Source organism: Hibiscus syriacus, unplaced genomic scaffold (genome assembly GCF_006381635.1).
Source record: "Hibiscus syriacus cultivar Baekdansim isolate YM2019G1 unplaced genomic scaffold, ASM638163v2 tig00110467_pilon, whole genome shotgun sequence".
Lineage (NCBI taxonomy): Eukaryota > Viridiplantae > Streptophyta > Magnoliopsida > Malvales > Malvaceae > Hibiscus > Hibiscus syriacus.
The window spans coordinates 1,049,132-1,073,769 of record NW_024062749.1 but is presented as its reverse complement, the minus strand read 5'-3'; the positions used below and the strand labels follow the sequence as shown (position 1 = coordinate 1,073,769).

Sequence of the window (24,638 nt, the reverse complement as noted above, 5' to 3'; positions counted from 1 at the left end):
GCCGCAGCAGTAATCGAAATTCTTATCCATTTAAGCCGCTTGATATATTTCCCTGAGAATGAAAATGACTGATCAAATGTAATATATAACTTTTATTTGGATGCATATATGGCTACGGCTATGGATGCAACTATTATCTTCTGAAAGTTTCCGGACTAGGATGGTTTGCATACGGTAGTAGTAATAAAATTAAGACATTCCTATTTTCTCAATTCATAAGATTCGACTCGAACTCAAAAGATTGACAGTACATTTATAAATTTATCATAGAGAATTATCAGAACATTTTCGCCCGAGATATGTACAACCAACAATTCATGGACATCTTGTACGTATCCCCTCAAGTACACTACCTACAAATAATACAACGGCTACAATAAAGAAATGGAAAATTACTTGCATTGAATAAACATGGCGAATAAAATGTAAAATTAATTGTGGCAAAGCAATTTTCATGGCAGCAAGGGGATTAGTTGCAACTCCCTAACTATCTAGAAAGGTAGCATCCGCCCTACAGTCCATCCCAACAGCAAACCAGCGCTAACAAGACTTAGTCCCAATGCAAAAGCAACGGCACATGTAGTTATGCTCGGTCTAGGCTGGCTCTGCTTTCTTCGTCCACCTTTTCCCCGTGATTTGCAACTATCGTAGGATGTCCATGGAAGAACTAGAGGAAATAGAGTGGAGACTGGCTGCTCGTTGTTCTTAATCTGAAGATAAACATCTAGGTGCAGCATTTTGAACCACTGTGTATAGGAATAGATTTGTGAGGCTTGTTTGACGATAAGCTTGATGACATGCTCCTTCTCTGCGTAGGTTTGCTTTGCTGTTTTCTCAGCTTCCCTTGCACGTATTTGTGATTGACGAAGCACTTCGAGTAGCTGAGGCTTAGTAGGATCAGACTCTGTAACTTGCTCTACGAAATCCTTCTCGGTTGTAATATAGGAGTGCAGTCAAATGAAGCTGAGATAAGTTAAATAGTTTTATTCTATGTTTAAGTATTGGTTGGCTAGAGACACAAAATAATGTTCATCTAAGAAGTCATTTTGGAAGCACATTATAAAATAATACCAGAACCAAGAGTTGGAAGCACAATGCGCATCTGCATTAACGATTAGACTGGAGACAGGGTCTGTTTGGGACTTCCAAGCCGAAGAAGATACTTCATCACCATCAAAACAACCAGAACATTCGCGCGAATACCTCCTTATGTGCATCTTCTGAGGTGGAGGGAGATCACAGTTCTCAATAAAGTCCAGCGACTTTTTTGCAACCAGGGAGGCTAGCTCATCTTTATCTGTCACGCGCCACCATGGCTCGGCCTTCCCACCTCCGACCCAGGGAGACCCTAGATCATAAGAGAAGTCATTGGTTTTCTTGGAAACATCACATTCTATGGATTCCATCTCCAATAATTCACAATTTTTCATTGTCTCTGCTGAGCCCTTTTGTTGAACCCTTTTGGGGTTCGTAGCTAGGCTGTAGCTTTCCACTCCATCCTCCAAGGCATTTAACAGCTCATTTGTTGAACCCTTTTGGGGTCCGTTGCTAGGCTGTAGCCACCACCTCATATTAGAGGGTGGATTGGGATAGTAAGGGGTCCTGTTGAGGGCATAAAACCAACCGCAGGCTGATCGTGCGCACCTGCTACACCAATGAGGCTAGAATAAGCCTGTTTAGAGGAAGATGACGATTGGCAGCAAGCTAACTTGGGAGCTCTTTTGGCATCTTCTTGGACAAAGCAACGATTAGCTGTTCTTTGCCAGACTTCCCTTGCTTCAGCTGCTGCCATTAATCTTCTCTTTAACACATTTAACTGTTGCAACAAAAATTTGATAAAGTAATAGTCAAAACAAAAACTAGCCACATTTGAAATATTACAATTGTTGTCGCAACGGTACTTCGGGTGGTCCCAAATTCACGCTTACTACTTGAAGTGATGTGATGGAGTCGCCACCGATCATTTCGAATTATGTTGATCGGACACCTAAAACTTACCATTTATCTGATCTGCAACTTACCATAAATTAGTCGGATCCAAGAGTCGATTACATTCAAGGAAAGATGAGCGCCCTTGTACTGTCCTTTCGGTACCAACACAATTACTGATTGTCTTAATTTTGAAATTTGAAGTCTTGATTAAAATTTAAATATTCGATCTGAATTACTTATCTTTAACGAACTTTGATATTTAAAATAAAGTCCTAAAAATATGAAATTAGGGTTAAATTAAAAAAAATACTGCAAAACAAAAAAATAAGACAAGGCACCAATTTACAAAAATATAAAAAGTAAATTAAAAAGGACTAAGTTGAATTAATTAAAAATTCAAAGACAACATTACAAATGGTGGTTAAAATTAACTTGGGCTTTTGTTTGGGCTCCCATTATACCCTTGTTGGATTGGACTTTAATTTGGAATTAGATTTGGACTTTGACCTAAAAATAAAACAAAAAATAATAATATTAATAATTATATAAATAATAATATTATATAATAATATAACTATATATACTATATATTATATATAATATATTAATACTATATATAAATATAAAATACTAAAAATATATTATACAAATATACTATATATATACTATATAATATAATATAAATATATACTATGTGCTATATAATATGAAAATTTCAAAAAAAATCTATCAAAATAAATCCATGACGAAAATGAGTGTTTACAACAAGTTACGGATATTCCATGTTCTTGTCATTGTAATAACCTAAACAAAGGTTCATAACTGATCAAAACAGCAAATGTAAAGTTGATTTCATTGCCTTAAATCAAAATCTAAAAGAGTAGTTTCAAGTGAACTTTAGATGCATCCCCAGACACCCACCGTCATTAGATCATCAAAAACAGGCAACGCAATGTAAATTCCGAACTCTAATCTAACTAGAGTATCGTGTTTTCATAACTAGACATCATGAAAGAGAAGAAAGACACATACTTGAAGAACAAGAACCACAAAAGGTAAACATAGAGAAAGATCAATAAACAGTGCACGCAACAAGGTTCAATAATAAATCATAATTCAACAAATGAAACATACCCAACAAGAAAAGGAGAGAAAAATAAGGCTATAATTGCATAGACTGGAACAAAAACCCAGGCTTTTTATTCATTAAGACAAAGGATGGTGAGGGCCGAACACCGTGTTTTCAATTCAGACATCGTTTAGTCACTTTCATGGAGGTCTCTAGCCCATCTTTATTATTTTTTATACGAAATTTTAGTGATTTTACGAAGCACTTTGTTGGACCGTCGATGAATGTATACGTGGCGGATGATTAGGAGATCAAGAGGTGGTAGTCGGTCCAAATTAAATTTTATAAGACAAGGGGGGTGGGCTGCTTGATGCTATCATTTCTTTTCTATCACTATTGGTAGGATATTCAAAATTTTCAAAGATAGGCCACATAGGAAAGTTTGAGTAATAATATTAATAATAATAAATAAATAATAATGTTTAAGAGAGCATTTTTGAGGTTATTAAAAGAGTTTACTATCATCTATAGTTTGAATTTTAATATTTTAAATAAATTAATTATTTATCTAATATAAATTTATTAATCGATTAATAACTATATTAAAAATTATCATGTTTAAATAATTATAAATACATAATTATCCTAAACTTCATATTTTAAATAGGAAAATAGAATATGGCGTCTGAATTTTGATATCAAAAAACAACCTTTGGGCTCACCCTAAGAACACTAAATGTGAATACTTACAAAGAACACTATTGAGTATATGCTTAAGCAATGTCGGGGGTAGATAAGATAAGGTATATACATCTTTTATAAGCCAAAGAAATGGATAATGAAAGTCTTCATTAACTATTCCATGAACCTTTTAGCTGGTCAAAGGCTTCTTGTTTGCAGGTTAATAAAGACAGATTAATAGAAGTAGAATAGTAAATGGTGTTGGAATAGATGCTTGGAAAGTAAGCACTCAGAGCAGCATGAGACATGGATGCTAAAAGAGAAAAAGAAAGTTGAATATTCAAAGTAAGAGTTGAAAAATCTTCCTTTTCTTATTAGAGTTGATTATTCATAAGTCTGATCCTTGGGGCATGGAGTTAGAAAGCCGGAAAAGAAGTGAGAAAACCCCCCCCCCAGAGGTTTTAGAGGCTGACAGAATCACACACGCATGGCAGATAGCGTGAGATTGAAGTTACAACATCATGAACTTTGCCTTTGCGACACAATCATCCTATCACTCCCCAACATCGGAAACTCTCTGCTTTATCCTTTTATATTTAAGTTTTATGTTAAATCTATGTATTCTTGTTTTACGATTTTATCTTTCGAATATTTGTAGCAATGTGCATAATGCATAGTGCTCCTTTCCCATTTTATTCAAAGCTGTCTTAGCTAAAAAAGCTGGTTTAGGAAGGCGTGTCTCAATCCAACATTGCATATGATTGAGTAAAAAAGGGCAGCTGTCTAACAAAAGCACAACAAACAAACCCATCCTTTACTTGCCTTTGCTCTCTTTTGAGTACCACAGAATTGAAATGGACCTATTTTGTTGCTTTATTTCTCACTCCAAAATTCCCATTCATCTATTGAACACTCACCTCTCAAGTCGTATCATGGACTGTCTCCCTTTTACTTGCATTATATACACATGAAATACTCATACCATAGCCAAACTTGTATGGAATACAGAGTAGGGAAACTAACTGTTGATGTGGGGTTTATGCACATTCTTTTCTCAGTCAAAAGATTTATCTGCTTTTTACTGTTTTAAGACAGAAAGATGGATAAAATCCCATTCCCTACATTGGGGTCACAATGAATAATCACGCTCCCAACACCTTATTATAACGTATCCCATGTTAGAGGAATCATGAAAGCTGACAAACATTATACGTTACTACACACACACACGCACGCAAAAAAAAAACACCCTTTTCCACATCCTTTTAAATTGTTTCCCTCCCTAGCCTTCTTCACTTCAACTATCATGTCTCTATCTCTCTCACTCCGAATGGCAGACTTAGCCGCTTTCGTTTTCATGTTCGTAACGTTGTCAATGTTGTCCTGTTTCCAATCTTTCCATGTGGTGGCACATGAGTGGCCTGCAGGGGGTTCAACCAGGTTCTATGATTTCAGGGTGCAAACGATGAGGGTTACTAAATTGTGTAATACCAAAGAGATTGTGACCATTAACAGAATGTTCCCGGGACCTGTTGTTTACGCGCAAGAGGATGCTAGGATCATTGTCAAGGTCACCAATGAGACCCCTTACAATGCCACAATTCACTGGTATTTGCTTATAATTTGATTACTTACTGACTACTAATTATATGTCATTCTCATCCATAACCAGTGCTGGATTATTGTTCTTTTTCAGGCATGGAGTGAGGCAGAAGCTATCATGCTGGTTTGATGGTCCATCTTACATTACTCAGTGTCCCATTCAAGCTGGTCAGAGTTTCACGTATGAGTTCACAATGGTGAAGCAGAAGGGCACTTTTTTCTGGCACGCTCATGTTTCTTGGCTTAGGGCCACTGTTCATGGTGCCATTGTTGTGTATCCTAAGACAGGGGTCACTTACCATTTCAAGCACCCTTACGAAGAGCACATCGTAATCCTAGGTACATGATCGCCTTTAATCTGATATACTGAACTATGGAATGTTATATTTGGAATTTGAAGATTACCTGGAAATTTGCCAGGGGAGTATTGGCTAAGAGATGTAGTACAACTTGAGCAGCAAGTTCTAGCTAGTGGCGGCCCTTCTCCACCGGCTGATGCATTTACCATTAACGGTCACCCCGGCCCTAACTACAACTGCTCTAGAAATGGTAAACGAAAAGTTTGTACCGGCATCCTTATTGTTGAATATTTAGGGATGAATATTATAATTATTGGTTTGCAGATGTCTACAAGATCGATGTTGTACCAGGGAAGACATATCTGTTAAGGTTAATTAATGCAGGTCTAAACATGGAGAACTTCTTTGCCATAGCTAATCATAAACTAACCGTCGTGGAGGCTGATGCCGAGTACACCAAGCCATTCACCACGGATCGTGTGATGCTGGGACCAGGACAGACCATGAATGTTCTTGTCACTGCTGATCAGCCCATAGGAAAGTACTCCATGGCCATGGGACCTTACATGTCTGCCCAGAACATTTCATTCCAAAACAGATCAGCCGCAGCTTACTTCCAATACTTGGGTGCTGTCCCTAACAGCATATCGCTACCGGCAAAATTACCAAATTTTAACGATAATCTTGCTGTAATGACCGTCATGGATGGGCTTAGAAGCCTCAATCCGGTTAACGTTCCTAAACAGATCGATACTAACTTGTTTGTCACCGTGGGATTAAACGTCAACAAATGTCGGTCCAAGACACCGCAGAAGAACTGCCGAGGGATGAACAATGGGACATTTGCAGCTTCCATGAACAACATAAGCTTTGTAAAGCCTACTATTTCTATTCTGGAAGCTTACTATAAGAAGATTGGCGGTCAGTTCACAGTGGACTTCCCTGGTGCACCACTTCAATTCGCTGACTTTGCCAATGGGGCACCAAACAGTGCTCCTAATAACACACAGGCCATCAATGGAACAAGGACCAAAGTAGTCAAATTTGGAAGCAGGGTACAACTTGTCTTCCAGGACACTAGTACAGTCACCACCGAAAACCACCCGATCCATCTTCACGGCTACAGTTTCTACGTCGTTGGATATGGTACCGGGAACTTCAATCCATTGACTGCAAACTTTAACTTGATCGATCCACCTTATATGAACACCATCGGAGTCCCGGTAGGAGGATGGGCAGCAATTCGATTCGTGGCCGACAATCCAGGTACGATACTCAACTTTGAGATCTTTTTCAGTATAATGTTTATGTCAATTACATATTGATCTGATTCTATTCCATATTTAGGGGTTTGGTTCATGCATTGCCACTTAGAAATACACCAGTCATGGGGATTAGGCGCGGTGTTGATCGTCGAAAACGGGAAAGGAGAGCCGGAGACTCTCCCGCATCCTCCTGCAGATCTCCCTCGGTGCTAGTAGAGGCCACTGCATTTGTTATATGCCCTGCTACGTCATCGAATTGTGTGCCTAAAAAAAGTAGAGATTAAAGGAATGTCAAAATTTAATTTCGAGATTGGGTGTTAATACACAGAATCATTTATTACTAAATCAATGATTAAATTCTATCCAACAGTCGGTCAAGAATGATTAGGTGGGCTAGCATTAGCAATATGGGTTCATTTATTTTGTAATTATTGTTAAGGAATTGAGCTAACAATAATTACTAGATATAAAACCAACACCATGTGCAAGTGTCATCCATTCTAGACTTATAGCTTCCCCAAATTTAACTCTGATGCGTAGAATATAATTACTTTCAATGGAATAAGGTCAAGAACGGGGATCAAATCTTTGGAAAGTACTACAGCTCTTAGCCCTACAATTTTCAAACTGCCTATATTATTCTCCTTCAAATACCAGCTTACGTGCTTTTCAACCCCAGCTGTTCCACTCTCGAACAGCTCAGCTCTCAAAAATTAAAGTACGAAGAAGCTGCAACTCCGCTGGAGAATGTTAGATGTGTGTCTGTATACATACATAACTTCCATTATTCTATTTTTTTAACTTAATAAGTTGGATTAATTTCTAAACTTTTAACTTAAAGGATCAAAAAAATCTTTTTTTTTCTCCAAATGAGACCTTAAGATAGATTAATTTTTTCAATGCCGAGATGCAGTTGTCCTACTAGTATCTTTTTGGATTATGGTGAAATGTTCATGTACATTGAGCCTTGTATTTCGATATCATGGACTGGTTTCCTTATTTGGTTTACGTGTAGATGCATGGGACCATTTGCTGCTACTTTCCAAACTTTTACTAAAGTAAGATGAGAGATTTTTTTTTATGACAACAAATAAAGGGTGAAGGCCCTTTTCTATATTGTAAGGCTATTAGACGTTATTTTTTAAAATTTCAAATTATCATATGTTTTAAATATTTTTTATTTTTATATTAATAATCTATTTTCATTCTTTAAATTTTATAATTTTTTTCTCTCTCAAAAATTTTAAAATCTCATAATTTAATATAAAATTTTATATTCGTTTGTGAGCGTACTTAAGATCTTTTACCATCACTACCGAGAAAAAGTTAAAAGAAAATAATTTAAAAAATATTTGAACATAAAATATTTAAATAATAAAAAAGTGTTACATCAACTATTTGAACAGAATAAAAAACATTAAAAAGAAGAAAATGCACACAACAAAAACGTTTGGACCGGGTGAAAACTAATAAAAAATAATTTAGGTACAAATCATACTTCAGGAGTTTATTTTTAAATTAAACAGATAACTAACATTACAATACAAATTAAATATAATATTACACTTATACTAAACGTTTTTTTTATTATCCTCTCAGTTCCTTAAAATTTTACTTTGAATAATCCAGATCAATCTGTATCACATGCTTAATTTTAGTGGGTAAATCTTTCATCAACAGAAAACTTTTATATTTACAAGATCTCAAATTTAAAATCTACTTAACACTTGAACAAACTCCTTATTCTTGACGTTGGTCACGAGGTCATCTAACTACCAAAACCCTAATAAAATAAATAAATATGAAAAAAGACCGACATTAATCTTTTGCCTTTCTAGTTTTGTTCCCCTGTACCTCAATAATATGGTGTGACTCAATTTGTTCTCTAACTCATACACAGCTTTCATGCCGACGTTACCCTGTTGTTCATTATCTATCAACACATACACATACTTTGATTAATTTTCAAACATCTCATGTCGTTTAACTTATTCTAGGCATAACTGTTACCTGCAAGAAAAGGGAATGAATTATTCATAATTTCTTTCTTTTACCATAAAGAATTTTCCTCACGAGAATGTTTTTCTGTTCCTTTTTCGAATGGAAAATGTGAAGAAGAAAAATTATCCTACTATGAAACTGCCCATTTTTAATATGGAATTTGTAATATCAATGATGTATATTATTCTTTTTCTTGAAGGTTGACACTCTGAATATATTAACTAATATTTTAAATCATGATATTCTAATTTATTTATTTTATTCGATTTCCAGTTCACTGGACTTCTCTCCACTTGTTTTGAGTTTTGTTTTAATAATCTCAAAGGACGACAAGACTTAACAAGGGAATATATTTTAGGAATTAATTGAAAGTGTGTCTTTATAAACCCTAACACAACTTTATAACCTTTTTGAATTAAAATTATTGCTTCCTCCATTCAAATACCTCTTCAGACTTCTTTTCTGCTAAACTAATCTTCAACTTTCGAGTTTCAACAGAGTATCGGCCAAATCTTTGCCTTCTGCACTCAGAAAATGGGTATACGTAAATCCATAGTACATGATATAAAGCACGCGCATAGCAGTAATCAAGTAATTAATTACATCGATGGATAATTCAAAGAACTAATCTCATTTTTAGTAAGCCAATGCTTCTCTAACCTATGAAGAGTTATACACTCACGTGTGTGTTATATTTTGCAGTTGAATCTTTGAAGAGACAAGCTTTGAGCATTGTGTGCATGGTGACAATGTGTATATGTATATTGGGATCATAAAGTGAAGTAGGCTGACCTTATAATCAGGGATGGATCAAAAGGGCTAGTGGGAATGATCAAATTCTTATATAATTTAATTTTTTTATAATTTTTATTCGTTTTAAACTATAAATTCAACGTTTAACTCAACCTATAATGTAATTAAGAGAAGCTTTTCCGAAAGACTTAAATGATAGGAGGAAGGCATAGATGTAATTCCAAAGAGATTTTCGTTAAAAAAACAAAATAGGCAAATGACTGAATGGTGAAACCATCAATAAGCAAGAAGTCACTTTCAGTTCACATATGGTGGATCAGCAGTGTATCAGTGTATGATCCATGTTGTTGTTTTGACCGCTTGATAAGTTGCATTATCTATTTCCCATAATGCCCAATTCATCAAAACCTGCCAGTGGTGAACATTTATAAGATAGTACCTACATATTTATGCCTGCTCAAAGTGACTTTAAGTTATGTCCACAACTCCGCTTCATTGAAAATCTATTTACCAAAAGCACATGTAGGTAGAAGATAAGCACGTGAAAGCTAAGATTCAAATTCAACCAACTTTACTGTTATTGGATGAACATTAAACACATAATTAAAAACAACAAGATCCCACCTTTTTTTTTGGTCCATTTTCTGTTATAATCATATCAGTAATGATTCTGCAAAAGAATCCAACTGCACTTGATCTTCGTTTGTCTTCAGGAGCTGCAGATACTCTTCATAAAGCTTGTCTAGAGAATTAGTATCATCTTCGGTACCAGATACTTGATGATGATGAGACTGACACTCGAAATCTGATCCGTTGAGAAAATCACGATCATCGTTGTTATTATAATAACCAGATAAAAACCCGATCCCATTCTCCTCCTCATTGACATATTCGGTCCAAGGGACTTGCAGTACCTCTCCTCCTCCTTGGCTCGATGACACAGTGCTGAATGTGTTGGTACACTGAACCGAAGCTGTGAATCGAATGGGTTTGGGGAGATGGATTTTGGGTTTTTCTGGCTCGGCTGGTTTCTTTGATTTGTTGTTGCAGCTGCTCTTTTTTCTTTTTCTCACTGCTTGAACCACGACCGGGTCTGGTAATTTCTTGTGGGTTTTGGGATCGGTCCCTTTGCTTAAAAGACGTTTGCTGAGATGGGTGTTCCAGTAGTTTTTAATCTCGTTATCGGTTCGACCAGGGAGTCGTCCGGCGATGAGAGACCAGCGGTTGCCGAGAAGCGAATGTAATCTGATGATGAGATCATCCTCGTCGGGTGTTATATTCCCTCTCTTAATATCTGGTCTTAGATAGTTCATCCATCTCAGCCTGCAACTCTTTCCACACCTAAGTAGCCCTGCAAATTAACCCCAAGTCACAACTATAACAGAAATTACAATCAGAATTAAATCAAACCAATCACTGGGTAACGAATTCAACTCAAACGAACTCGTAACCATGGTAATTTAGTACCTGCTTTCTTAGGGAGGGATCTCCAGTGACCTTCACCGTGAGATTGAATGTACTTGACAAGCAATGTGTCTTCTCTGGGAGTCCATGGACCTCTATGCAACCCTACTTTAGAACAACAAGGAGCTCTTACCATCTCTCTCTGTATTTTTGTTTTCTTTTTCTTCTTTGGATTCGCTTACTGATCAAACATTGAAACAGATGAGAGAAAACAGAGAGAGATGTGTTAGGGTCCTAGGGACGATGCTCTAAGGAGCACGACTCCCGAAGCTCTGGTTTAAGCCTTTTACAACTGTTAAAAACACAGCAATATTTATATTGTTTCCAAATTTTATATTTTATAGTTATATTTAACTGGTCCAGTTTTTTAAGCTACAATTGGGATGAGCATGCCATGTAAACAAGGGCAACACCAGAGGGTTAGTCCCGTTTTGTAAAATTATTATTCTAACCTCCAAAACTAATAAAACCTTTAGATAACAAATGGTAAAATTTTCTTTTGGCCCCTTATTTTAGTAAATCTTGACTTTTTCTCTGTTAAAATTTTGGAATTCAATTCAGCCCATCAGTAAAAAAAAACTCTTAATTTCATACAGTATACTAAATACTGACCCGAGTTTTGGTAAGAAACAGGTGGGCTAACCAAAAATTTAGATCCGGTAGAGAAATTCAATGTTGAACAGTCGTCGCCCCGACATGTCTGGACTTTGAAATTTCCGAAAAGGATACCAGGAAATCTCTTTGGATGGATGCTAAATCCTAATTCCATGTTCATTTATTTGTAGTATATGCTTTGCTGGTTGATTTTTTTTTATTAATGAGTTTTGGTGCGAAAATAGTTTGTTGACGAAGAAATAGGAAAACAAAGATCGATGATATTTATCTATGGTTTATTTGCTTTAATTTAATTGAAGAGTTATTGAAAAATAACAATAATTAAAATATTTTATAAAAAAGAAAATTCTATTAAATGAGATAACTCGGATTATTTGAAAAAAAGAAAAGAAAAAAATTCTCCACTATGGAGAAGTATTTTTCTTTTATTTTATGTACGATTTTTATTCTCTATATTATATCACGTGATAATTGAAGACAATATATTCAGAATGACATAAGATAATTCAATATCATCATCCGTCCTAAGCTAGTCTCTTATTTTGGTCCTTCGATACGTGGCATAGTAGTTGTCAATCATATCTCATAATTTATCGATTGTTGATCTTGGGATTAGAATCATGTATCTTAATTTTTAGGGTCTAAATATTTTTCCGGAACTATTTTTTTTAAAAAAAATTAATGAATTTATGAAAAATCTTAAATAAGTATATAATAGACTTATTTTTATTAATAATTTTAATTCGTCTCGACAACGATGGGTTCAAATATTTTATATAATTTTTAAAAGAACTTAAATAATTTGTGAACATATAGGTGGGATTTACCTTTTCAACTCCATGCATTTGTATCATATTTCTAGCATTTTATGTCGATCCAATAATTAACTTTTTTGCAATCACATTTCATTGCAGTGAAAGGATGGTAGTTAAAGACCAAAATCATTCTTTCTTACCTTATCAATGGGAACATGATAATAATTTAATGAATGAAGTTAAAACTATACTTATTACCTAATCCATGCTTATGTATAATTTATTGCTTGTTCTTTATTTAATTTTGATTTTGTATGTTTTTAATTATTCACTTGGTCTACACGACTAGTGGAATCTTTTTCCTTTGTATGGGAAATTCCAGCAGGAAAATCGTCACTCGTTCATGAGAAAAGGAAAGTTTCCCAATTAAAACAAATAATTAGATTCTTATTGATACATAATTGTCACTTAATTTGTTGAAATAATCAAAATTAAATTAATGAAATCACAAAATAAGGGAAGCAATTGGGACCCTTTATTAATTAAGGGTTCAAGATTAGATTTAACTTATCACCCCTTTTAGATATTCCAGCCAATATCATGGTCCCGAGGTCCGGTGCTTAATAAGTCTTGGTTATAGAGTTTGTTAAATTGAATCCTTAAATTATAGTTATTTTTTTATTTAGAAATCTCGGTTGTAAAAAAATTGTTATTTTTTTTAAGGTTTAGGGTTCGAGCATCATAAATACTACAAGTGTGAGTGTTCAATATCAAATGATTGAGAGTAATTTTTGAACAGATACATGAAGCACAGAGGCGGAACTACTTAAGGACTAGAGGGGTCATGACAACCCCCAATTTTTTTAAAATAATATATATATATATATATATATATATGTATTTATATATAAGTAATATTATATATATATATATATGGAATAATCATTGGTATCTAATTTATTAATCAATTAATTGGATTGGGTACTACAGAGGTGAGAGTGACTCTTCCTACCCAATTTGCTCCATTCGCAAATCGCATGTAACATCCCAAAAATCAGAGCTAGTGACTAAAATGTAAATTTTGGAAACTTTGTGCTCAATTTTGAAATAAGTTAAAAGTTCAGGGATTTAAGTAAAGAATTTTAATGTTGGATTAAATAGCAAAAATGGATGAATTAAAGGGGTAATTTGGTCTTTTTAGCTTAAAGGATATTTTTGTTTCCTTTATTAAGAGTGAAACATGTGGATTGGGGGAGATTTCTGGAAACCTTTCTCCTCTTGCTTTCTTCTTCTTCCCGTAAGCTTCATGGCAAAAGGTGAGTTAATTTCAACTGGTTGATTCTTGGATTTTTAAGTTGGGTTTTATTCCTTGGGTGTTATATAAGCTTAGGGAAAGCTTATATAAGCTTAAAACATCAAGAATGAAGATATAAAAAGGAAATTTTATTAAGGGTGTAGAAATGAATTATTGATATAAAGAGGTTTTTGAAGTTTTATTGATGAATTTGACTTGTCATTAGAAGGATTAAGAAGCTTAAAGCATTAGAAATGAATTTAGAGAACATGGAAAGTTTAGTAAAATTCTTTGATTCAAGAGTTATAGTGAGATATTGAAGATAATGAAGTGTTATATTGTTTAAAAAGGGTTTACATATGTATAGATAAGTTTAAAGGCATGAGGAGAGGTAAATAATTAGAATTTGGGGTAAAGTGTTGAAAATTTTCGTGCTAAGAAGCATTTTTTTGGGTAAATGGTATCGATACCTATTGAGTAGGTACTGATACTACAAGGCAATTTATGAGGAATTGATGCATGGGGTATCGATACCTGGATGAGCAATATCGATACTATATGGAAGAAGTATCGATACTTATGTGGAGGGTATCAATACCATGAAACATCGAAGTTAATTTTGGTATCGGTACCGGGGTAGGGTATCGATACCCTAGCATAGAGGTATCGATACTGTGAGGGTAGTACTGATACTACTTAAGTTGGAAAGTTAAATTGGAGTTTTATTTAGTTTGTATTGATATGAATCGTATCAAGTAATTCGAATCTCGACATTCATTAAATTGCGTATTTGTGTAGATATCGATCGAAAGCAAAGTCCGGATAGACTGTCAGAGTAAGATTCGAGAGAGAGAACGAAAGCTTGATATTGGCAAGTAATTAAGGTGAGTACATGATAATAAGTGTAATTTATGCTATGGAATTAAGACTTGTAATAAGTCTAATTCCAATATTAGGTGATATGGATATTGGAGCATAAACATGTAGTGATATTATGTTAAATGGATATGAGTAAATGCATATGTCTAGATATTAAGTGCATATTCGTATGTGATCTATGTGAATGCATGCATGTGTGATAAATGATGTGAATATGATTCCTGGATAATAATAAATTATATGATTATAAGAGATAAGAGATATGAGGAAATGATATATGTACATGTCTATATGAATGTTAGAAAATGAGACTCTACGAGAATGTTACATGATATGTAATAAGAAGCTATGAGTTATAAGTCATGTGATATGTGATTTGTGAATCGTATGAAAATGATCTACGTGTAAGTGAACTATGTGAATATGTGAAAATGTGATAACATAATCAAAATGCCCATGTTATGTGTTATGAGAGCTAGGGGTATAGTTGGCATGCCAAGAGTCAAGGGTTCTACGTGGTCCTTTGGGACATATATGTAATTTTATGAAACATATATGTGGTACTTCGGTACACTTATTTGGTCCATTGTATTATGTATATGGTTCTTAAGGAGTGGTCATTCAGGACATATGTAATATGTGGTCCTTTGGGACATAGTGGTTTTTAGGGACAAATTCTACGCGCCCCTAGTGGGAATTATACGAGCTGTGGTGACAACATATGTGCATAACCTCTATGTACTCATATACCTTAAGTTCTCAGAAGTGTATATGGGCTTTAAAGAGAATAAATAAATCAATTGGTATGACATTATGTGTGCTCTTTTGTGAAATGACATATGTATTCGATGACATGTATAGTAATGTTAAGTATATGTTAATATGATAAAAAGGAAGTAGAGATAATAATATAAGTAATGATAAGCATGTTGATAATGATTTATGTATGCATACCAGCATTGTGTTATGTTACATGATATGTACATGTTTTTTTTAATTAGTTATAGTTTACATTATGTATTTACATGTCTCACTAAGTCAACGACTTAGCGTGTGAGTGTTTCACTAGTAGGTTTCGACGAGCTTATGGATCGATGAGGAGCAAGACATGTCAGTTTCTCTTTACCGAAAGTCAGATCAGAAGATAAATGAATAATATGTATTTTAGGGGGTGTTTGGATTAAGGAATGTGGCTCATGGGAATAGAATCCACATTCCCATGTTTGGTTGGCCGAGAATCTCATTCATGGTAATGTTTTATTACCAATAGTAGATTTTTTGGGGTATATTACCGAAAATGTCATTACATCCCTTTCCTTAGGTATTGTTGGATTACCGACGTTTTGGACTAAAATGCCCTTAATTTTTTTTCAAAAATATCATTCTTCTGTCATTGAATAATAAAAATTCTACGAAGGTTAAATTACAAATTTATCCTTAAACTATTTTAGATTTACAAAAAAAAGTTTATAATTTTTACCCTTTCATTAAACATTTTTGTATTTTCAGTTTTGTAAAAAAAATATATGAATTTTATGAATTTAAATTTTTTAAAAAATATATATAAATATTTTCCAACTTATTAAAAAACAAATATATAATAAGAACAATTTGGTTAAATATACATTCTAATAATCTTTTATTCCTTTAACCAAACATGGTAATCTTACATTCTTGCTAAACCAACCAAACACAAAATACAACATTTTCAGTAATCCTATTCCCTGGTAATCTTATATTCCCACTAGTAATCTTACATTCCGTGAACCAAACGCACCCTTATTATATAAATTCTAGTTGGCATGTAGTTAAAATATTTGAATTGAATCAGCTCTGATAAGTTTTGTAAATCCTTTAATTTAAATTGTGTAAATTATGTATTTTGAATTAATAAAAGTTAGCAAATTCATTCTTTTGGAAAAAGTCAATGTTTTGAAAAGTCAATGTGACACCTCAGACTTGTATTCGGATCGAGTACGGGTTAGGGGTGTTACATCGCAAATGTCAAGATTTGTACTCTTGACCTTACTAAGAGATCTAATGTCGTATCTTATTATACCAATTTATTGTTGATATATATTTATATATATTAAATTCTTAAATTGGTCCGAGCCTGATAAATATTGCTTTGTATTTATTTCAGATTAATAATAATAATAATAATAATAATAATAATAATAAAAACAAGAGATCTCTTACTTGAGCAAACGTATTTGAAAGGTGAGTATTCATTATCAATAATTAAAAAATATTTTGAATAAATATTATCTTATAATCTTGAACTATTAAAAGAAAATACTTAAAAAATATTAAATTTCTTGCTACTTAATCCAACAAACGTTGATAGTTGTTATTATTGAATCAACCAAACAGAAGTTTGGCCTAATGATATTTTTACCCTCAAAGTTCCAAACCCACCCCCCCCCCCTTAAAAATGTCTTTTTTAATCTTTAAAATGTTTTGACCCTTTTATATTTCGAACTTTATAATTATATCAAATTTAAACACTAGATGAAAAAATAACAGATCTATTAAACTAACGTCAATTGTTTCATCTTTTTATCAATGTTAGCGTAATTATTTTATCCTTTTCAGTAATTTTTTTTTTATAATTTATGAAATATTAAAAATTGTAAATGTATATTTTAAAAACATCAAAATTGGAAAAAATTTAAAAAATATTTCTTTTTCCGTTAAATGATTCAATTTGACAAAAAAAAAAGTTCGGGGATTGAAGAAGACCGAAAAAATTAAGGATTAAAATGATTATTTTTTAAAAATTTAAAGGTAAAAACCGTGATTAGGACAAAGAAGTTGGTAGATGTGATGCAATCCCTTTGGTTTTCGAGGACAACCAAGCAAGGTTTGGTTTTTACTTTTTAGCCGGATCCGATGCATTCATCATTCACCTGTATCACTTTACCTACTTATTATTAATTTAATTAAAGTATTGAATCACTAAATCATTAACCGTACGAAGATGTAATTATCTCTTTTCATAAACTTTATTTTGTGAATTGATTATATTATTGGATTAAATTTTATAACTATTGATACATATGTATAATGTATGATACTATTGTAAAACATGATACAAAATTAAGTGACGAATTTTGTCACATGTGTAGACACTCATTTTTGTCCGAAATCTTTTTATTATAGTAGTGTGTTATATATTAAAATATTATGGTATCATATTATTTATTATATAGTATATAGTATATAATATATTATTATATAGTATTTATATAGTATATTTCATATATATTATATGGTTGTTATATTATATTATATATTATATAATATATCGTATAATATGTATGTATTATAGTATTATATATATATAGTATATAGTGTTATATTATATATTATGTAACATATATTTATATTATATTTATAATGTTATTAATATTTTTATTTTTTAGGTCCAAAAGGAGTCGAAAGGTCCAGTCCAGTCCAGCAACGAAGCCCAACTGAGCATGTAAGCCTGACCCAGCAAGCAAACACGGTGGGAGCCCAACAAGCAAGCTCGTCCAAGTCCAACACACTAGGGTTTTATACTTAACCCTCAGCGCCGCACACACCAAAGCCGTTTGATCAGCAAGGAGATCAACGGCCCAGGCCGAAGGCAGCTAGAGTTCAAACCCTAAAAAATGTTATAGCACCAGTATTACAAGCACAACAGCTGTTGGATCTGATCAAGTGATCCAACAACACACAACAGATCAGAAGAATCGTGGGATCATCGATTGGTCGAGTAACGATGCGTGAAGACTACGCGCCTGCGAAATAAATTGTACGTGCTAAATCGAAATGTTTCAAGACGTTTTTGGTAACCGAATCATAGCAGAGATGGCAATAGAACCAAAATCAATCAAAGTCAACTGATTCCTCAACGAAAAAGGAGAAATCCCTTAAAATATGCATGTCGAAATCAGACGATAAAAATAGAAATAAATTTCAGACAAATCCCACTTGTTTTGGGATTATGACTATCGAATTCAAGGGAAAATATTCCCTTTCGAAGTTATAAAATGCCCCCCGCAAAAAAAAAACGAGAAGGACACCAAGCATTAAGCACAAAAAACCATTCAAATATCACACAAAAAAAATCACGAGAGAAATGAGGGACTTAGCTTTGGTTATGCTCGGAGGAGGAATTGTCGTTGGAGAGTCGAAAGGTCACCGCTGGTAAAGGTAGAAATCGAGACTTTGGCGTTAGATTTACGCCATTTTAGTGTTTTTTTTTTGCTGTTTGGGGCTCGAATCTAGGTTTAGAAGAGAGAAAGGAGCATTTTCGGGTAGTTTTTAGGTTTCCGACAACCGGTGGTGGTGGCCGAAGCAACAATTGGTAGCGGGGCTAGGCATCGGTGGGGGTGATCGGTTCAGTTGGGTGAGAGAGAGAGTTGAGAGAGTTAGGGTGAGTGTTTTATTTTGAGAGATGATTGAAAATGAAATAACATGAGCTTTTAAGGGTATTTATAGAGTTACTAGATTGTAATTATGGGATTTTAAATTATTTTCTCAATCCCTATAATTTTGATAAGTAGTTCATTTTGATCACAATTTGTAATTTTGAATTAATTTAATTTAGTCCTTTGATTTTATTTTTACTTTTTTATAAATTGGTTCCTTGACTTTTTTTTTTGCAACTTTTTGTTTAACATTAATGCAACCCATAAGTTTTAACTTATTTCAATTTAATCCCTTTCATTTATATTTTTCATTTTTATAAATTGGTACCCTAATCCATTTTTTGTATTTTGCGGTATTTTTTTTATTCAACGCTAATTTTGTATTCTTAGGCTCTTTTAATTATCCAAATTCGTTAAATGAAAGTAATTTGGATCGAACATGTAAATTTTAATTAAAATTTCAAATTTCGTAATTAAGACAACCAGGTAATCATGTTGGTACCGAAAGGGCGGTACAAGAGTGCTCATACTTCCTTGACTATAATCAACTCCCGAATCCGACTAATTTCTGGTAAGTTGCAGATAAGATAAATGGTAAGTTTTAGGTGTCCGGTCAACCTAATTCGAAATGATCGGTGGCGACTCCATCACTTCAAGTTGAAACGCAATTCCAAGGCCACCCGAAGGACCGTTGCGACAACATGCATCATAGGTATTAAAGTGTCATGAAAATAAAAGTGTAGCAAATTTGTTGGGAGGGTTGTTATTGCCTCTGTAGTAACTCATTTGAATTAGTAGATTAATAAATCAAATATCAATGGTTATACTAGAAAAAATGAAAATAAAAGTGTAGATAACATGAGTTATATTTATAATTTGATGAGAGATAAAATTATAAATACTTCTATATAAAGAGATGTTGGTCTCAAGAAATATGTTAACTTCTACTACTCTTATCATGTTAGAAAGTATTTTTATGACAAGGTAAAATATAATTTCTTTGAAGACCAGAACCACCTTTGGATAACTTTCAACTATAGATTTAATTAGACTTATGCAAATCTATTACTATATTTTATTATTGATAATTTGACATGATTAGACCTTAATTATTAATTTCATATCAATTATATTTAGATTTGAACAAGTAACATTAGATGACCGTTATATCGAATTATTAAGAACTAATTGAATTATTATATTTGGATAAACGTTATAGGATTTTCGTTATGCTATTTTGATGGGGTGATCAGATTATTATTCTATGTTTGTCGATAACATAATAAAATAAACATATATATATATATATTGTCGGTGAATTCAAAATAAATTGAATTATCATATTTTGAATTGTTGCGGATTCAATTTATGGTCTTTTTAAGTGCTTCATATGTCTGTATGTAATTATCTTCAATAATGTTACGATGATATATAATTAAAAATTCACATTTTTCAATTGGAAATTTGTTGGTTCTATTGGAATTAGGGTTTATTGTAATGATATGTTTGGGATCTTTAGAAATTATTGTTTAGGTAATGTATAAAGTAACGGTTGTGCAAAGCTCTCAAACCCTAATAACTATGATGGAGATAGAGAAGCATAAATATTGCTGAATAAACAATGGGACTGCCTCGTTGAATCTTAGAGGGAAACAGCAGGTGCTATGAATTACAATCATAATGGATGCGTCTTCTTTTTCTCACTTTTATTGTATTGTATGGGGTCTGCATCATTGCGTCGAGGCCCAACTCCTCACTATACATTCAAAGAATATGCGATGAAATTATAAAATATAAAATGTATTTTTTCAATAGTATGATATAATTATAAGATAATATTAATTTAAGATTTTTTTAACTATTAATAATACATATATTTTATAAACGCATTTACTTGAATCTAAGACTTTTTAAAAAAAATAACATTTCTTTTGACTATTGAATCTATTTAATAAATGGAAATTATAACAAATGATAGTTTCATAGAGATTTATCAAACTTTTTTCATGAACAAAAGAAATCAATTATGCTTTACCAACCAAAGTTGCTTTGAAATTCCTCGAAACAAGAAACGTTGCTTTTACCCATGGTTTGATTGTGGACCGTATGTTCAAATTTTAGTTATACTGTACGTGATTCTAATATAACGATAAGAAAATGTGATAATAGAAATATTAATATTTTTTTAACATTTTCGGTAGAACGCTACTTAAAATGTTAATTTTTATTGGAAATGTTAATTTCATTACCTAAAATGAATATTTTCGATATTAACATTTATAGTATAAAAATAATATTTTAGGTAACATTTGATATTAATATTTTTGGTAGAAAAAATAGCATTTTAGGTAGATCTCTACCAGAAATATTAAAAAAATATTAATATTTCCTGTAGCACATTTTCTTAGCCTTATCTTAGATTGTCTTTCCTTAGACATCCCCAATTTTTAACTTTTCGAGGAGACACACAAAGGCTTCTTGTTTTTATAAAGAAGAACACTTCTTTCCCCTCTATTCATCATTTTTTTAGAAAACACTAAAAAATATTAAAGTTTTAGCTAAAGAATGAATTTTCAAAGACAAATATTTGGTTTTTGGAGGTGAAATTTTAAGAATTAAAACATAGTTTTACTATTTTAGGAGCAGCTATAGTTACATTCATTGATAATTTAACTCATACGATTTAAAAATATTCAATGTTAATTTCAAATCAATACTTTTCACGCCTAAGTTGATAAGTAAACCCATAAAATGATATACTGTTATAATATCAGATCGATGATTATCAGCAAACAAATAAACACAATCGAAAAGGAAAAATAAAGAACACTAGAATTTACGTGGAAACTTCAAAAGGGAAAAAACCACGTGCAGAGGAGAATAATTTTACTAATATGAAGGAAGAAAATACAAGAGGATTTTGGTCAAAGAAAATAATTTAATATCTAACCCTGACCCTTAGTATATATTTATAGGGATAGACACTTGATTACAAAGAAAAACTAAATAAAGTAGAAATCTACTTTAATAAAGTTTTCTACTTTTAATCAAACTAGGTTTCCTACTTTCCCAATATTTATATATTAATTAATTTGTGCCACTTTGAATTCGAGTCAAACTCTAACAATTATGAAAGTGCAAAGTTTTTGAGACAAAACACCCAAATTTGGTGTGACACCCAAACAAAAAAAAACAATTCTTCACTTCAATGAACAAGTTATCCACCTCTTCCACAACACCCCTCAAAGGGGTAATCTTCATTAATGGACATCGACCGAATCCAAACATTTTCTAGGCTTGGATTTAGTCTTCACATTGACATGATTATCATAAGTGTCAACTTTGCTTTCAAATGTTTCACCACGAGCAATATCATGCTCTACACGATCCCGATCATCAATGATAGTTTTATCTTCAAATTCACTATGTTCACGAGATTGAACTATTTTATGCTTCACATAATTGTTCTGATCACGATTATTTTGTTCAACAATGTTATTTGAGACGGTGGATGAAACACCAATTGCATTATCCAAAACTGTTGAACCCTGTAGAACATAAAACTTGGTAGTCTTTCTCTGCCCTTTCAACACAACAAAGGAGTCCTTGCAAATTTCCATAGCTCCACCTTCACTGGAGAATTTGTACCCTTTTGAATCTAGAGTATGTAACGAAATTAGATTTCTACTCAAATCTGGAACATGTCTCACATTGTGCTCGAACAATCCCATCGAACATCTTAATCTTGATAGTGCCAATACCTGCGACTTTACAAGGGACATTATTTCCCAAAAATACATCACCTATAGAAACAACTTCATACGTCACAAACCAGTAACGATTAGGACTCATATAAAAACTACTACTAGAGTCAAGTATCCACTCATCACTTTTTATAAAGTTGTAGTCAACCACAACTAGGAGTTCTCCGTCATCATACTCCTCTACTATACCGACCTCACCAGATTTCCCAGAGTTTTGTTCTTCAACTTCTATTTTGATTTTATTTTGCAGTTTGTAACACTTAGATTTAATATAACCTTTCTTTTTACAATAGTGATAAGTTTTATCTTGGTTGGAAGATTTTTGATCTACCCTTCCAATATTATTATAAGAACACTCGTCTTTTCTCCCACTGTCTAAGCTAGTCGATTCATGCATCACGAGATCATCTGCTTGGGGCTCAGAACCAGATACAAGATATTTTTATCTTGTCAAACGAGTGCAGGCCATTGTAAACTTCTTCAAGAGTGAGTGTTTCGTGACTGTACAAGATTGTATCTCTGAAAGACGAGTAAGAAGGAGGCAGCGAACATAGGAGGATCAGTCCTAAGTCTTCTTGATCATACTTCACTTCTAAAGTTTCTAGATCAAAGACAATTTCCTTGAATACGTCTAGGTGCTCTTCAAGAGACGAACATTCCGCCAACTTGAGCGAATAAAGACGTTGTTTTAGGTGCAACTTGCTGGTCAATGATTTCTGCATGCAAAGTTGCTCCAATTTCGCCCACAAAGATGCAATTGTTTTTTCTTTCAAAACATCTTGTAAACTTTGATTTGATAAGTATAAACGAACTTGAGAAAGAGCTTTACGATCCTTACTCTTTGCCTCATTCGTCTATTGTGTTACCAACTTCACATCAAATCAATCTATTGCATCGTCGAGATTTAACTGTGCAAGAACAACCCGAATCTTCACCTGCCATAGCGAGAACCTGGTGTTTCAATCCAACAGTAGAATATAATACTTCATTATTGCTATAATTTTGAACCCGAAGCTCTGATATCAATTTGTTATAATATCATAATGATGATTATCGGTAAACAAATAAACACAATCGAAAAGGAAAAACAAAGAACATAATGATTTACGTGAAAAACCCAAAAAAGAAAAAACCACGGGCAGAAGAGAAGAATTTTACTAATATGAAGGAAGAAAATACAAGAGGATTTTGGTTAAATAAAAGAATTTAATATAATCTTTAGTATCTATTTATATGGATAAATACTTGATTACAAAGAAAAATTAAATAAAGTAGAAATCGACTTTAATAAAGTTTTCTACTTTTATTGAAACTGGGTTTACTATTTTCCCAATATTTATATATTAATTAATTTGTGTCACTTTGAATTAAAGTCAAACTCTAACAATGACTAATAAAATATTAATGTTTTGAAAATTAAACTAAAATATTGAATAAACTGGAATTTTAAATTTTATATCAAATTTACCGTTAAATTTAATTTTTAATTTTATCACTAAATCATTAATAGATAACATTACAATGATTTTTTTCCATGCTATGAAAAATTAAGGAAGTAATCGAAACTATGTTGAAGGGATACAAATTTATTATCAACATTTAAAATTTATTTAGTTTTACCTAATAATTATCGTTTGCACCTCTATTCTTTATATCATATAATTGTGAGCATAAATTACTAACTTAGTTATTCTCACTTTTGAAAATAATTATCATTAATTACTTAACACTTATTATAAACTTACAAAACTCACAATTTCTTTAAATAAATTAATATATATTTCAATAATAACATTCTCTTGAATAATACAACAGAAGTGATCACAAAATGCATAGATAGCTCCACATTT

The 24,638-nt window shown here is 32.6% G+C and overlaps 3 protein-coding genes across 3 annotated transcripts; 1 reads left to right on the top strand and 2 right to left on the bottom strand.

Moving 5' to 3' along the window:
• Window positions 1–491: 491 nt before the first annotated feature.
• Window positions 492–1,571, bottom strand: LOC120127320. The gene is made up of 2 exons (XM_039145245.1): window positions 1,113–1,571; window positions 492–926 (listed from the first exon to the last, which is right to left on the bottom strand). The coding sequence occupies exons 1-2, from the start codon at window positions 1,569–1,571 to the stop codon at window positions 492–494; spliced, it is 894 nt and encodes a 297-aa protein (XP_039001176.1).
• A 3,441-nt stretch (window positions 1,572–5,012) lies between these two features.
• Window positions 5,013–7,071, top strand: LOC120127346 (laccase-6-like). The gene is made up of 5 exons (XM_039145258.1): window positions 5,013–5,290; window positions 5,379–5,623; window positions 5,705–5,833; window positions 5,908–6,849; window positions 6,931–7,071. The coding sequence occupies exons 1-5, from the start codon at window positions 5,013–5,015 to the stop codon at window positions 7,059–7,061; spliced, it is 1,725 nt and encodes a 574-aa protein (XP_039001189.1). The 3' UTR covers window positions 7,062–7,071.
• A 3,171-nt stretch (window positions 7,072–10,242) lies between these two features.
• Window positions 10,243–11,324, bottom strand: LOC120127281 (transcription factor MYB8-like). Its single transcript, XM_039145224.1, has 2 exons — window positions 11,070–11,324; window positions 10,243–10,953 (listed from the first exon to the last, which is right to left on the bottom strand). The coding sequence occupies exons 1-2, from the start codon at window positions 11,200–11,202 to the stop codon at window positions 10,256–10,258; spliced, it is 831 nt and encodes a 276-aa protein (XP_039001155.1). The 5' UTR covers window positions 11,203–11,324; the 3' UTR covers window positions 10,243–10,255.
• Window positions 11,325–24,638: the final 13,314 nt, after the last annotated feature.